The following is a 15,620-nucleotide window of genomic DNA, read 5'->3' on the forward strand; positions in this document are numbered from 1 at the left end:
AGAGAGTAAAAATCAGAATATTTTTTCGTTGCAAAGAAATACATTTTACCTAAATGCATACGAATACTGTAATTATAAGAGATGTCAGAATACCCTCCACGGATCTTTGGGCTAACAACTCTTTACGCTAGTGCATCCAGAAGTGCTGACCCTGGATCTTTCCTTGCATGACCCGCTCATGGAAGGATTGACGTGCACAGGAGCCCCTCATTGTAGGAGCTGCAGACACAAAGTCAGAGCTGCTTTGACTGGCCAGTAGCCTATCCCTATCATATTTGACATGACCACTGGCCTGTCTTCTGCTACATTTCACCTGCCCTAGAGCATTCTTTAGAATGCTTCTAATTTTTCTTGCATCATTCCTTCACAGAAATTTTCTATGTGGAATGTTATTTCTATAATCACCAAATGGTTGAAAGCCAATAAGGGTGAGGACACGGCTGCTGAGAGTGTATCACTTTGCTTCTGGGTTACTGACCCTCTCTCCTTTCAAGACATTATTCTCCTTGAATACTGCTACACTCTATTTATTGCTGCTCTACCTGACTATTTTTCTGAACATTAAAGCCTTTATGTCCTAAGGAATTGCAGAAGAGAGTAAAAGAAATGGCTGTGGAAGTTTATATTCTTTAATGTGGAGTTTGTGGGTTTTCTTAACAATGACAAGAACATCCTCCATCATTTTCTTTGAAGTCATCAGTCTCTTCTTCATATCAATGGATCTGTTTTGTAATGGAAGTCATTAGGAGCCGACTCTTTTTATGTAACACCTCCAAACAAATCTTATACAATGCCAGGCAGTCAGGGAAAACTCAGCACTACAGTGGAGTCTCACATCTGATTCTAGGGTTAGCTTCTAAATTCAGCAAGTAAGGCAAACAGAGTAGTTAGTCACAATTACTGAGAAGTGGGTCTCACTAAGCCCAGCACAGTGCATCTCTGAACTAGACAGTTGGCATGTACTGAGCATAAGGCAAAATGATTGGCATGAGGTCAGGGTCATGCTGTATGAAGACCAAACAGCATTTAAAAATGCCTGGACCACTGCCAGCTCAGGAAAGTGCTCCCACTGTGAGGAGCACATGTGGACCGGTGGAGTGGTGGTCTCTGATTCCCTGCGCATGCTCGTTCCCACGGCCATTGCTGAGTAGCATAGCGGGATCACCCAGACTTCGTTCTGTTTACTTCAGATATTTGACTAACATGTGCATGGCTACCCTAACTGTCTCTTAAAGCTAGGAGTAGTTGATTTTAAAAGTTCACATATATAAACCTGTACAGGTTTTGAATATAGCAGTTGCCTATTAGCATAGCAGAGTGAATAGAGCACAGGTATGCAAGTTAAGAAGCTTGAGTTCTTGTCCTAACTGGCATAATATGATTTATGATCCGGCACAAGTGATTTGACCTCCCAGACCATCATTTCCTAATTTGCAAATATAAGAATGGTCTAGGTCAGGGGTTCCCAACCCAATGGGGAATGCCTAAATAAGATTCAAAAGCTTACCCCTGGAATTCAGATTCTGTGGGACCTGGAACTTTATATATCCCAATATCTCTGAGTCCTTTCCAGCTTCGAATGCCATTAATGGGACCTCTCTCCTCAGGACTCCCAAGCTTTCCTTATCCTGCTGTGTCCATCATCTCTGGTCCATATACCAGAACTTGTGGAACCTGGTATATTCCTGTCCTGCTGCTTTGGAGTGCACTGAAGAGGCAGGTACCATGGACACTTGCAGTCATAGCCAATTAGCATTTCCTGGTGGGGCCGTATAATGGGAGCTTTCTGTCCTCTGAATGGAGCATTTTTATCTCTATGATGAAAGTGGACGTTGTTATTTGCTGTTTTGTTCAGGCAGCACAAAGGAGATGTAGCCTATCGCACGGAGCTCCCTCTGGGAAGCACTGACACGCAGTAAGTGCTCATCCTTCTCCCTCAAGCCTATAATCCAAACTAGTTCAAAGCCACCGGTGGATAAACTAGTGCACAGGTCTTGGAGGGAAGGTGAGCTCCTCCTTCCATTTCATCCAGGCATCTATTATAGCCATCAGCATTGAGAATTTCCTTCCCACTAGAAACGTGGCAATCCTGCCAAGACTGTGCACAAGTTACTCAGTATGGGAATGTCATTCATTGTAGAATTAGGTTTAGGGCAGAAGCCACAGGGACAAGTGTACCTGTTAATTATATACATATAAACACGCTTTCCAAAGAACTCTCAACATTTTTTATTAAGAGCAGTTAAAAGCTTATGGGTAATGGAAGTTCTTAACGTGGCCGAGCTAGGTCAAGGCTAATTTGAGGAGTGATTATGAATGCCAAAGTTCTGCTTTCAATGTAAGGTGCAGGTTATTGGAACGAGGCTGTTGTCACCCCACTTTGGAATCTGGAGTTACAGAGTATGTTTAATTCTTCTCAATATTTTTTCCTCTTGGTGAAAGGGGAGAAGGCAGCTCAAGGATTGGAAAGCTCAAAAACAAATCACGATACAGTTTTTGACACTTCTTATCTCCCTTCACATGAATAAGAAAAGTCCTAGGAATAAGGAAGGCATAGTTACCACCCTTTTGGATTCTATTTAGTATCACGTTGCAGGAGGTCAAGTAGAGAGGGAGGAGGAGAAGCGGGGAGGGGTTCCAGCATTTCATGTCTAATAGGTGGGAGTAATTCATTTACATAAAGCAAGTACCAAACTAGTCATTTTTTTAAAAAGCTGATTTCATATAAAAGACAAACCAGGGGAGATTCAGGACAAAAGAAAGTAGTTTTAGTTTTTATAATAGCTTTGAGAGAATTCATGCAAAGTTAAGATTTAGAAGACAAGTGCATCTATTTTTATTTCTTTTTTAAAAGTAATGAAAACAATGAAACAGGACAGTCTAGGGAAGTGGTTTTGTCTTACTTGCTGTTAGACACCATATTTCCCTCTCTACCCCCCCCCCCCCATAAGATTATCAGTTTAATTCAATTTAGTTTAGTTACCTGCAAACCAGATGTTTTTTTGTGTGTGCCAGTAATGCCTAAAATTTTTTTCTACTCCTAAAATTCTGTGCGTCTGTGTTATCTATGAGGACCTCTCCCAGTTTTTCCCTTCCACAAATCAAGAGTGTTTTCCAGATTTTTTGGAAGGTTAAAAACTGGGTTACAAAACAGGTTGGCATTTTATGAAGGCCTATGCTATTCAGTAATATGAAGAGCCTAGTTTGTGTATTTAAATAGTTGGGTACAAATTGATGGCACAGATTTTTTTACTTTAAAATGCTAGGGTGACATATATGAATGAGAGCTATCTCAAATCTGTGTTCCCCCTTTGCTCTGTCATGTCAGCCATCCTCATCATGACTCACCATTACAGCCATGTGTCAGTCAACACCATTCACACTTTCCTCACTGCTTGTCCCCAGTCCTGCTGGGGGCTTATGTCAGCACAATACCAGATCTAAAATATTTCATGTACATATGTCGGATGGGACCATCTCGTGTTACAGCAAACACCAGGTCTCCCTGATCCTGTGCCCATACTGAAACATGAGATCTAGTTTTTCTGGGATCCTTGTGTTATCAACCAGTCACCCACCATATTAACCTGTCTCTTACTTAAAGCTCAAAATGTGATAATGCATTTTATATTTGCAAAGAAAATCTTTGCCCATTGTTCTGCTGTCTCCTTTTGAATACTGAGCAGAGCCCAATAGAACATGTTCCACTTTTTACCATAACTGCTCCCTGGGAAACTGTGGGATCTATGAAAGGGCTTTCAGAAGGTCGTCCATTGCGGCTACTCCTGTCTGTCTCACCCGTGGGTGGTTGTTTTCCTCCCCCTGGTGGAATAAGTATCATTATTGCAGCCACTGGTCCCTGGGACTCTGGCACATTTCTATTCTTGTCCTGCATCAGGTGGATGGTTAGTTTGCCTTCCTCTGTGGATATTGCCATTGCTGTATTTTAAGGGTTTTTCTTGATCATCAGGTTAGGCAAAACAGCCACTTTTGTAGGAACCTTTTCCTACTCTTTTGTTGCATTTTCTTATCACAAAATTATTGTTCTATTTTACTTACATATCATGAAATCTGACAATCTGCAACCTAGTACAAGCAACCATGGTATGTGGTTACATTATTTTCTTCTTCTGTTTGAGAAACGCATTATTATATATAGCACAGTGGATATTTATGGTCCTTAATTTCATTAGGAGATGAAGAATAAGGATGATTAGTCTATAATTTCAGTTTGAAAGGTATGCTTATTATTTGCATTCTCTAGCACTCAACAGTAATTATTACATTAAATCTTAACAAACTACAATATAAATTTCCTGGGGGCAGGGTGGGGCAAAAAAACCCAGGATCCTAACCTAAAAGTTTTCCATCCAAAATAAAGATAGTGAAATCTTAATTTAAAAAATGGGAATGTGTGCATATTTGAATAGTTTCCTTTATTTATTTCTTTTAAGGTCCAGATTTAATTCTGCCTGCTCCATTCTTAATCTCTGCTGATGCTCTCGAGGCCGGTTTTACTGAGAAAACTAGAGCGGTGGGTGGAGAACTTGGCCATCCTTCTCCTGTGGCCACTGGCACACCCTTCCTCTGTGCAGGCGCTTGCCTGGGCTCCCCGTTTCCTGAGCCTGGGGCAGCCGCTGCGCACATGGTGTGCCCACTCAAGGGTCTCTCCCACCAGTTACACCCTCTCTCCCTACACTGTCAGATTTCTCTCTCCTGGAACATCCTCATCATGACTCAAAAATTAGAAGAGAAATAGGTTTTCGACCGCGAATCCACTTTTATACTGCCTTTTATATTGAAAGTCCTCAAAAAAAGCTGTTTAAACTATCACTTTCATCTTTTTTTCTCCCCCACTCCCCTTTGACCTTGAGTCAGGTTGTTGGTGCCCGGCTCCCGAAAATGGTCTCCATTCCGGTCCCCACAGCCTCATGCTGCACACCTGCAGCTGGGGAGCAGGTCCCCTTTTCATGGCACCGTGGTCACAGCCGCTGACTCGCTTTCTGGCGCGCTGGCTGTGCGTCCTTCTCTGTGGAGCATGCTTGTCTCTGCCTGGCTGCACCTTCACAGCTCCTTCCTCCTGCCCTTTTAGTCTCCTTGAGCAGTGTTTCCCAGAGCTCAGTCCTCAGGCCTCTTGTCCTGCAATGACACTAACTCACCATGGGATCTCACCTAGTCCGTGGCCTTGAGCACCAGGTGTAGATGCCTTGGCTGCACCAATACCTCTAGTCCCAGCCACAGGGCACAGCCTGCCCCAGGCCCTCTTCTCGTGCACTTCTCAAAGAATGGGCCCAGTGAGTGTGTTCTCACTCATTCATCAGCCCTCTCTGCTCTCCAGTGGCCCCCCCTAACCTAGAACGTCGCTTTGGCCCATGGGACCTCATCTCTTGCCCCCTTTCCTTTGTGTGGCTCCCACCACACTGGCCTTCCTGCTGTTGCCCCAGGTTGCATTGTGCCTTTACTCCACGTAGGGTCCTGATCACGTGTCGGGACTTCTTCCCAGACTGCCGGCCTTAGGAGCATCCCCACTTCTGCCCCATCACTGTTCATGACTTGCTACCACCATCACTGTGTGACTCCATCGTGTTTCTCATTTGAGTGTTTATTCTTTGGCACAAGCACTGGGGCTCCAGGGGGACAGGTCTCTCCCTTTGGTCTGCTGCCGTGTCCTTGGTACCCAAATCCTGTCTAGCACATAACAGGCACTCAGTATCTCTTTAAATGTGTGAATAACGCTCAGTGGCTACTCAAAAAAATAACTTAAAAAATAATACTAGGAAAATAAGAAGAAATAAGGTATCTTAACTTGTCTGTTATTAGTGACATTTACATCTCTTCCACTTTTCTGTGTGTCCTCTAGTGGATATTACTACCCCATGCTAAAGTCATTTGTCTATGAAACACTTGTTAAATGAATCAGGTTGAACGGAAAACTTTTTCAGCGGTGGGTAATTAGTGTTGAAATGAGGCTAGGAACGCTGCTGCTCGATCCTCGTGTTCTGATGCGGGCCAACACCAGCGTGGAGCTCACATGTGCACTTAAAGGAACGGTTCATCAGCATCAGAATTGTCATTCTGCTCCCGGTCAGCTCTACACCAGATAAAATAACAATTTGGAGAGGGAACGGCTTCCTACTCAGAAAGAGGGCGATGAGCTCAGCCTCTAACCCACATGGAGTGGGATAATGAACGTTTTCACTCACATCACTCAGGGTCACCAGTTTGGGCCATTTTGAAATAAAGGACAGTTCCCCTTCTCATTTTCTAGAGATGGGTGCAATCTTTAATTTATTGATTTTTCCCTTGAAATCTTATATCTTCTTTACATGACAAGTAGGTCTAATGCCCACATGCAATTCTAGGTTTTGTTTTAGAAAAATTACTTAATTTCACAAAAGCAAAAACAAAATAAAATTGCCGTTTCATCGTGTGGACTTTGCAGCTGCAGGTAACACAAAAGTCTGTTTACAATGGTTTAATCCAAGAGAGGGTTATTTGTCCTGCGTGACAGACTCTGATGTGGTGGGTCCACCCAGGCACGTCCCGGGTCCAGGTTTGTCTTCCTTTGTTCTCTGCTTTCTTCAGCTTTTGCTTTTGCCTTTGTGCTTGTCACCTCATCAGTTCCTACCTCTGTGTCCCACGAAGGTCAAAGAAGGAGTACTTGAGGGAGCAAAGCATCACTGGCATCACCTTTACCCTTCTGCTAGGAAAGAAAAACATTTATAGACATCCTTATGTTGCCTTTCCCTTAGGTCTGACCGTCCTAGGCAGTGTCAGATGACCACATCTGGATGTGAGAGGCTGGGAAAGCCAACCTGTCTAGCTGGGCACGTTGCCATCCTGAACCAAATCAGGGTTCAGTCGGCAAGAAAGAAGGGGATGGATGTTGGGTGGGAAATTACAGTGTCTGTTTATGGCAACCACGTAGTTCCATGTGAATGGGGCTCCGCAAGGACGTTTTACTTCCTGTATCATGTGAGTGTGACACAGTTCCCTACTCAGATAATTTACAGTCTATGAGGATATTTTCCATTTCGTTTTGTCTTTGCAGGAGGATCTCTGCCATTAGATTTACTCCTGCCTGAGTAAAATTTTCATAGAAGACTTGGAATAAATTAGGACTTACTCATGCTGCTTTATAGTAGCTCATAGTATTCAGGAATAGAAATCTAGAGATTGATTTTAGACACACTAAGCTCTGCATTAATTTATTCTTATTTATTACAGAGACTAGCCCACAGCATTGTGGTCAGTATATACCAAATAATGCTTAGTGGGTGTTAACCGTTGTCTTTATGATCCTTCCTCATTTGTAAAACATACTTATTCGGTATCTATTGTGTACCAGTCGCTGCTGTAGTGGGTTCTGGGGATACAGTGGTAGACACATTAGATACAGTAAATGTCCTCACTCTAGTGAAGGGAGACAGGAGATCAACAGATACACTAGGAAATTAATTTCAGTTAAAGTGGCAAAAAGAAGGCAAGAAATGGTAAAATGTTCAGAATGGTCTCTCTGAAAAAAATGATTTCAAGTTGAGGACATTTTCTTCTTGAGACCTAATTCTCTAAATATCCAAGTTACAAGGAAGATATTTTTGGTGAAAATGAAATTATTTTCTAGGGAAAAAAATATTAATTTTATCACGGGTTCCCTTATCCTAAAGGCGATAATATGAAAAATTGTTGAATTTACAGGTTTCTTTTCCCCCAACAGATGGCTGTCTAATTCACCGTTGAGTCAACCCATTAAATCTCATCATACAAAATGTACCAAGGAAATTTTTAGATTCCATGCATTTTTATTGCATGTTCTTCTTGACTCCTTCTTTGCTTTGACCCTTGCTGTGGTTCTTAATGTAATAACTCTTCTCATGATAATTAAGGTGATACCCCTCCTTAAATATGTAACAAGGAGAGAAATGTGACCCCCGTCAGGGCTCTGGAGATAAATATGCATTGATAAAGATGTAAAAGATCACTCTAAGTCTTAGTCTAATCAAATGATAGTCCTGAAAAAAATACTGAGGAGTCTTCACTGACAGTTTATCAGAATGTTGTCCACACAGAGCAACACCTGGGCTGACTGATGGAGAGCATTTGTTTGTTTATAGGTTTAATATTTCAGGACTTTGTGATGGTGGCCTTGGAAGTGTATTGTGAAGCGAAGTTTGGAGAAAAGTCTACCTATAGTCTGTGTTTCTTTTTTACAGACTTTTAAAATTTACTGACTGACACAAACATACTTCTTAATTAGAGACTTGTTTACAGTTTTTAAACATAGATTCCTTGGGTTTGTTTAAAAATTGTTTCTTTTTTAAGGTTATTTCCATAAAGCTACCCTTGGATAGGGCAACTCTTACTTCTGTTTATCCCTCAAGGTGTTTTTGCAAAATTATGAGAGCAAAATAAGTATCTAGGAAAGACTTGCTTGTTGCTCAGTAAACAAAATGAAAATGTATTTGAGGTATAAATATTTACTGTAACAGCCTGTAACATTTGTTGTATATATCCCGTGAGCTTGTATATAGCCAGTGAGCATCTATGGCGTATAGTTGGTAAATGAGGCTATAGAAGTGGATGGCCCAGGAACATATCGTGAGGTTCTCTGACATTTTAAGGTTAACTAGAGGAGGGAGATCTGGCAAAGGATATAATGAGAGGATGCCCATATGCAGTCAGGGTGTGATGTCACCAAAGCTTGTAGACAATAACAACTCAAGAAGGGCAGGGAGTGTGATACCTCCTCAGCAGCGCATGTGGGGCTTAATGCGGAGAGCTCATTAGTGACCTCAGAAGATGGATCTTGTTTGAGAAGTGAGATGTGAGGAAGCAGAAGTCACTTCTTTGAGAAGTTTGGCTAGGAAGGGGAAAAGAGTAAAAACAGCTCCTGAAGGGGAATGTGGGGTCCCAGTAGAGTTTTACACTTTTCTTTTCTGTTTTGTTTTGCCTTTGTTTCTTTGTATAGAGGAGAAACTGGAGTTTGTTTAAATACTGGTACAAAGGATCTGGTAGTTCAGGAGTGATTAGAGTGAATGATAGCCTAAAGACCCTGGAGGATGAGGTAGATAAGACCCAAACATAACCGGTGAGAGACTTACCCTGGAGAGGAGAGAGTGCTCCCTGCGCCATGATGGCAGGGAAGGAGGGGAATGCTGTATGCTGAGGAGCAGCTCCTGCTTTCTCAGTGGAGGGCAGGCAAGCTCAGCCTGCCAAAGGGTGGGGGGTAACAGAGGCTTGGGAGAGGGGGGAGGGGCTAGGGTGACATTGGAGACAGTAGTTTGGGTAATGGTGAATCTGCAATGCTCTGTAATTTTTTCCAGAACTTAGTCATGCAAAACGCAGACCAGCAGGATAGTACCACTGACCCAGGGTTGGCTCTTTGTTTTCTTTTCACAGCCACTTGTCACAAAAGGTCAGCGAGGCAGGGGGTTTAAGTTATTTGCAACAGAGGGTAAATACTGGTTGGCACAATCTAAGACAAGGGAAGGGAGCTGTGATGGGAGAGGCTGAGGATGGGAGAGAAGGGAATTCGTGGCCTGGAAACTCCCCTGATGTTGAAGCAGCAGCAGCAGCAGCAGCTGGGCTACCTGAGCGAGCAATCTGGGAGGATGAGATTTTGTCGTCAGATGGGCTGTTGGCTCCGTGCTTTTGGAAGCAGTGTCATTTTGGGTGATGGCAAGATCCAGAGGGTTTTCTCTGGAGAGAGAGCAGACTGAGGAGAATCACAGATCAGAGAAAGAGGGTTTAATTCCTGATAGTCTTTAGAGAGAGATTGCCTCTTGGGCTTGGCAGAATTTATCTCTGGCCTATAGTATACTAAACATAGTATTAGTATTAGCATAGTGTAGTATGGGTTCTTTTTTTCAGCTAGCTTTGACAGCTACTTGAGTAAGCATGGGTGGGGCCCTGTTTGCTCTCTTTGGTGTGCCTCATTTATTAGCTGAGTTTCTGTCCATCATTTGGGGGAGCCCTTTGCTGTGGTTGAGTGGGAGTTTCAAGGGAACCACAAACCAGACCTCACCCTTTCACACTCTTATCTTAGCTCATGGTTATATTGCCTTTACCAGCGTTACCCTCTGAAAGAAATGAGCGAATGTTCTCATATTTTTAAAATATTTCAGTGCCTTTATGTTTTGCTCTGCCTCAGATATTAGTTGCATTAGTGTTATCTATTACAGCACTGATATTTTCTGCTAAATCATGTTATAAAACCTCACAGGTATCCAGTAAGTGTTTTAGTGATGGTTTGTGTTTAATTTGCAAAGTCTCAATGAATATCATTTACATATTTTAGTCTTTTTAGTTCTTTACTGAGGGTGTTTTCAAGGTATGTTCTTTTACTTCCTGAAGGAGCAAATGATGTGAAAATCCTTCCAGGTCAAGCTGTTTGTCCTACTCCAGGGTGCCGAGGAATAGGCCATATCCGTGGTCCACGGTATTCAGGACATCACAGGTAAAATTTTTTCTTGTTTAAATTATTTCAAGGATGAATTGAAACATTATGCAGATTAGCAGCTGTAGGTAGCATCATAAATGACTCTCTTAGAGCCAGATGCCCTCCCATTATACTCCCTTCTCTGTGTTCCTAAAGCCCCTCCTTGACATTTCCTGCTGCCCGCCCACCTCTGCCCTTCCTGGAGACTTGTTGGACCCCTGAGGCCTTGCCCAGAGCCACATCACTTCCCCCAGCCTCTGCTGACGCTTTTCTAAGCCAGTGCCCATTCCATCAGATATGCTCACCATTCTGTGTCCCACCCCAGGCCTGAATTTGCTCCACACAAGTGCTGAGTCCTGCTGTCTTCTAGAGCACTTCTAGAACCTCTTGCCCTTTTCCCCTTTTGTTTTTATCCTTCCCCTCTTTCTTTTTCTCTATGTCTTAATCCTTTAGAGATGAGATGATTCTGTGATAGAATATAAAATAATGAGTGTGAAGTTATACTGTAGCATATACCCATGTTTTTAATATTTCATAATAGTATACGGAGAATATGCGTGTAAAGAAAAGTAAGTACAGATAAATCCGTAGAAGTCTGTACTGCTTTTTCTGTTTCCATCAGTTGGTAAAATAATGCATGGATGAATTATTCATATTGGTGATCTAGTTACAGAATATGTCAACTAAAAAAAAAGTTTGCTCAAATACACAAGTAAATAAAACAAATATCATAGATAAGTATAAAGAGAAAGGAATACGTTATATAATGCATGAAGCAAAAAAAAAAAATACTTGTTTGAATAAAAGAGATCCAAATGGAAGTCCTGGCTTTATCAGGTGGTTGCAATCCTGGAAACAAGTGCTGAAAACAGTTCTAAATTAATCAAAGCAAATATTTCTATAATAAATAATGGTAAATACTCCCAAATAGTCTAAATGAACATATTATGTGTGTAAGTACAATATTAACACTTAAAAGTGTATCACATAGTATCCGTAAAAAAGAAATAAAGACACGCAAACATCTTGGGTACATGGACAAAGGTGTAGGACTTGCGGACCAGGAGAGTAGAGTTGAACCTGCTGGAGACCTTGTGGTATTATGTGGGGGAAGGAAGAAAAGAGAGTAAAGGACATACAGGAGGGAAGGGGGGCAGTTGCATCATTGGGAGAGGGCTCTCTAGTGTGTGAGGACCCTGTTAGGGCAGAGAGAGACACTTTTCAGACATCCCCAGGGGTATATGGCTATGAAGAATCTTCCTCAGGCTTTTCTTGTGTGCTTGCTGTTTGTTTGTTTGTTTGTTTGTTTGTTTGTTTGTTTGTTTAAATCTAGAGCTGCAAACTCCAATATGGTTAGTCACTAGTCATATGTGTCTGTTTAAATTAAAATTAACTAAAATAAGACAAAATTAAAACTTTAGTTCCTCAGTCACACATAGCCACATGTGCCCTTACTGGACGGCACAGGAAGTTCCGTGGAATGGGCCTGAGAGAGCTTACCATGTTCTGCTTTCTCATAGTAGATTTTTGAGTGGAAGGTATTTCCTGATGAAATAACTGGTCACTTAGTGCTTCCTTCAAAACTTGAGTCATTATCCTGAAAGTCAGCAAGACCATAACATTGCAGTTGGTTTGTCCCTTGGTTCTTTCTGGAGTGTACCCTCCTGAGTCACTGGGGCTGAAATAACAAATACCACCCTGGACAGCTCCTTAAGATTGCTGTGTACCTCAGCCAAGGTCTCTTCTTCTACTTCATCATAGCTGATTTGCCTCCCACGCTGTTCCCATGTGTGCCTCTCTTGCCTCTCCCTGCTTGGATGGATCCTGAAAACACTGTGAACAAAGTCACAGTGGATGTGCTCCACTTTGTTCTGGCAACTTCCCAGAAGTTTTCTCATTCAGAATGACACAAAGAGGTCCAACTGTTGCTGTTGTTTTTAGTGTCTAATTATGAATAATATTGACAATGTACGACATGATTTCCTCCATCCACCAAGTAGCTTTTAAAGCTTGGCCTCAGAACTTTTGAAGAGACTAAAAGAATATGGAAGTAGAGTTTAAAGAAAGGCATTCTATGAACCTTAGGAGAAAAATGAAATACTGCACATATGTGGTCGAAGAATGGGACATTTTTTAGGGAACTAGAAGGCACAAGGCATTCTTTCTTGAGAGCTTACGATTCACAGGGCTGTTCAGGGAAACACCTACATGATTGGGTCTTGGCTCTTCTCCGATAGACCTTGTTGTGATAGTGCCAGGACTCCTGTAAGTGAAAGTCTTCAAAAGCTTAATGATTCCATTATCTCAGAAAAGGAAAATAACAAACAATGAGTACCTGTGATGAGTTTCTCTCTAGAGTGGAAAAGACAAAAATTAGACAACTGGATGATTCTTGAACTTGCATTTAGAACTTATAAGGCATTTACACTGTCAACTAAATAAATCCTGACTTACTTATGAAAAGAGCAGATAGAAAGATCATTTTCAGTGACAGGTCTTGTCTTTATCAAGTTTAGCCTTGGATGCTAGAGTCACTCATTGACTGACTGCATCCATTTTCAGTTAATACATTGATTTATTTTTAAAACACCAACTCTTATTTTCAAATATCTATAGGTCATCCCATTCTAAATATCATTGACTAAGTTAGTCAATGTACTGACATAACTATAAATATAACTTAATTTGCTTCAATTCTCTTGAACTAGTTGGGCAAGAGCTGTTTTGATAAATCATATTCTCTGGGGTTTATCTTCCTGTATTTCAATTATTGTAGTCTTAATTTTACATAGTTCTACAAGATGAAGAATATCCCTCTTCAGTATGTATCTTTGGTGGTATTTGTTGAGAATATTACATACACACACACACCTAACTTCACCTGCTGGGAATTTGCCATAACATACCCCAAAGTTGTCATTGTACATTTTGCTTCTTATGAGATGGTAAGCAGGAGATGAGAATTTTAAAATGCTGCATTCTCCCAGGACTCTAAATGTGCTGTTATACTCATCTCTAGCTTGAGTTTCCTGAAGCATGTAAGTTAGGCTTACATGCTCTAAAATGAAATCATTTTTCCTCTTGTCATAAGCATACATACCTTTACCAAGTAGTCACCATTCTACAAAATGCTTTCTACAATCTCTAGTCCAGAAGAGTTTTAGGCAAATCTTTTTACATTTAAAAAAAGAAGAAAATCATACAACCAGAAACCCCTCCAGCTTCACTAAGGCCTGTATGCAACAGCTCAATTGACTTCTGCTTCCAAAGCCTTGGGGAATGCTTGCAAGTGGAGAGCCGTGTTACGGAAGACAGCGATTTCAGCTGCTCTTCTCGAAGATACTCCCAGGCAGCAAAGTGCTTGCAAGGAGTGAATCATGTTTTTACCATTTTATGTCAGAAGTTCTGATTCTGATATTGAAGTTCCAGTGTTTTGAAAGGAAGTAAACAATGTTCTTAAAAGAAGTTGTCAGCGTCTTGTTTCGTGCAACTGACAAGGAGAGCCGTGACATCGGGACATCACTGAAGACACTGAAAACAATACAGCACTTTAAGAGATCAGGTGGGCCTCTTGGTGTCCTTTGTAGATGGATTTCAGACAGGTTTACTTTAGTTTTCATTAAAATAGTCAAGGGGTTAACAGTAATATTCAAAGCTGTTTGGAGTTCATGTAAAATCTGCATAAACCATTCTTTGAGAGAAATTGCATCAATTCTTATCAGTGTGAACATGAGACTGGGCACACAATTATCACAATTTACATGTGATTTGAATGAATTTACATAGTGAATAAAATGAAGTAGGTGTGTTTGTTACCATAGAAATATTTTAAGATTACAATATTGAGACTACAAGATGTAAACTTACTTTAAGCCAGGGTCCAGGATTCGACAGGCAGTTGTTTTTTTCTAAATGAGTAGAATGTAGACTTGGGAAGAGTTGGTCTACCTCTGGTCGTAAAATGTACAAAAATAGTTTATTTAGGAGCTAATAATTACATTCTTTATACAAAGAGCCGGGTATTGTTACAATGTAAGGACCTCTGGCCCTGATGTTCTGTGTGGGTCCAGGACATACACTGCTCATGTCACACCGTAAAGAACATACTAGAAAAGGGGCATCTGCTGCTCAGAAGTGAGGATGTCTGATAAAATCTAAGACGTTTTTGGTGATTTTCATGGAAACTTATGGCACAATGCCTCTATTCAAGATTTATCTAGAATCGTTTTGCCAGTAGTGTGTGTGTGTGTGTGTGTGTGTGTGCGCGCGCACGCACACATGTGTGCCAGGAATGTATTAATGTGTGGTATGTGTGTGAATGTGTGTTTATATGGTATGTGCATATGTATGTGTGGTGTGTGTGTGTTGGGGGGGGTGGGTGCAGTTGGGTATGTGTGTGTGGTATAGTGTGTGGTGTGGGGTGTGTGTGGTATCTGGGTGTGTGTGTGTGTGTGTTTGTGGGAAGTGTGCTAGGGTATATGTGTATGTGTGGTGTGTGTATATATATATATGTGGTGTATATGTGTGTGTATGTGTATGCGAGGGTGTGCTAAGGGTGTGCATGTATGTGTGGTATGTTGTGTGCATATGTGTGTGGTGTATTATGTGTGTGGTGTGTATGTGGGGTGTGTATGTGGTGTGTATTTATGTTTAAGGCTCAGGCAAGCCTGAGTTGGACTTCCAGACCTACCACTTAGTATGAACTTTAGAGCAAATGACAGTACTGTTCTCCACCTCAGTTTTCTAATCTGTAAATGGGGGGCTCTGCAAAAAAAGAGGTTGAGTTCGCAATGAGGTTAAAGCAGGCAGAAGCCTTTATTCACGGTCTGGTACAGAATCATACTATTGAAAGCAGAACTACAGGAAATATAAGGAGAAACAGTATGATAGGAGACTTGAACTCCTCCATTTCAGACTATGATAGATTACTTAGGCAAACAGTAATACAAATCTACAGAATCTGAATAACACGATTTTGAAAGGGAAGATTGACTGAAAGATACATATCAATCTGAAAGCAGAATAAACTACTTAAAAGCACTTTTAAAAACTCAACTATTAGGCCACAAACAATAAATTCTGAAAAGCAAAACAGTTCAGACCCATTCTCTGATCAAATGCAGTAAAAGACGCTGTTGAGAAAAACTCCAGTCAACTCAGAAGACATGCAAAAAAAAAAAAA

At 41.3% G+C, this 15,620-nt stretch overlaps 1 protein-coding gene across 12 annotated transcripts in view; it reads left to right on the forward strand.

The window, feature by feature from the left end:
* The window catches only part of L3MBTL4 (L3MBTL histone methyl-lysine binding protein 4), a 443,788-nt gene that overhangs the window by 267,910 nt on the left and 160,258 nt on the right, over nucleotides 1-15,620 (forward strand). For all 12 annotated transcript variants that reach the window (XM_045041371.1, XM_045041370.1, XM_045041373.1 and 9 more), the window contains one exon: nucleotides 10,354-10,456. In XM_045041371.1, coding sequence (XP_044897306.1) covers nucleotides 10,354-10,456 — 103 coding nt within the window. The remainder of the gene's footprint in view (nucleotides 1-10,353; nucleotides 10,457-15,620) is intronic.

This window comes from Felis catus, chromosome D3 (genome assembly GCF_018350175.1).
Source record: "Felis catus isolate Fca126 chromosome D3, F.catus_Fca126_mat1.0, whole genome shotgun sequence".
Taxonomy (NCBI): Eukaryota; Metazoa; Chordata; class Mammalia; order Carnivora; family Felidae; genus Felis; species Felis catus.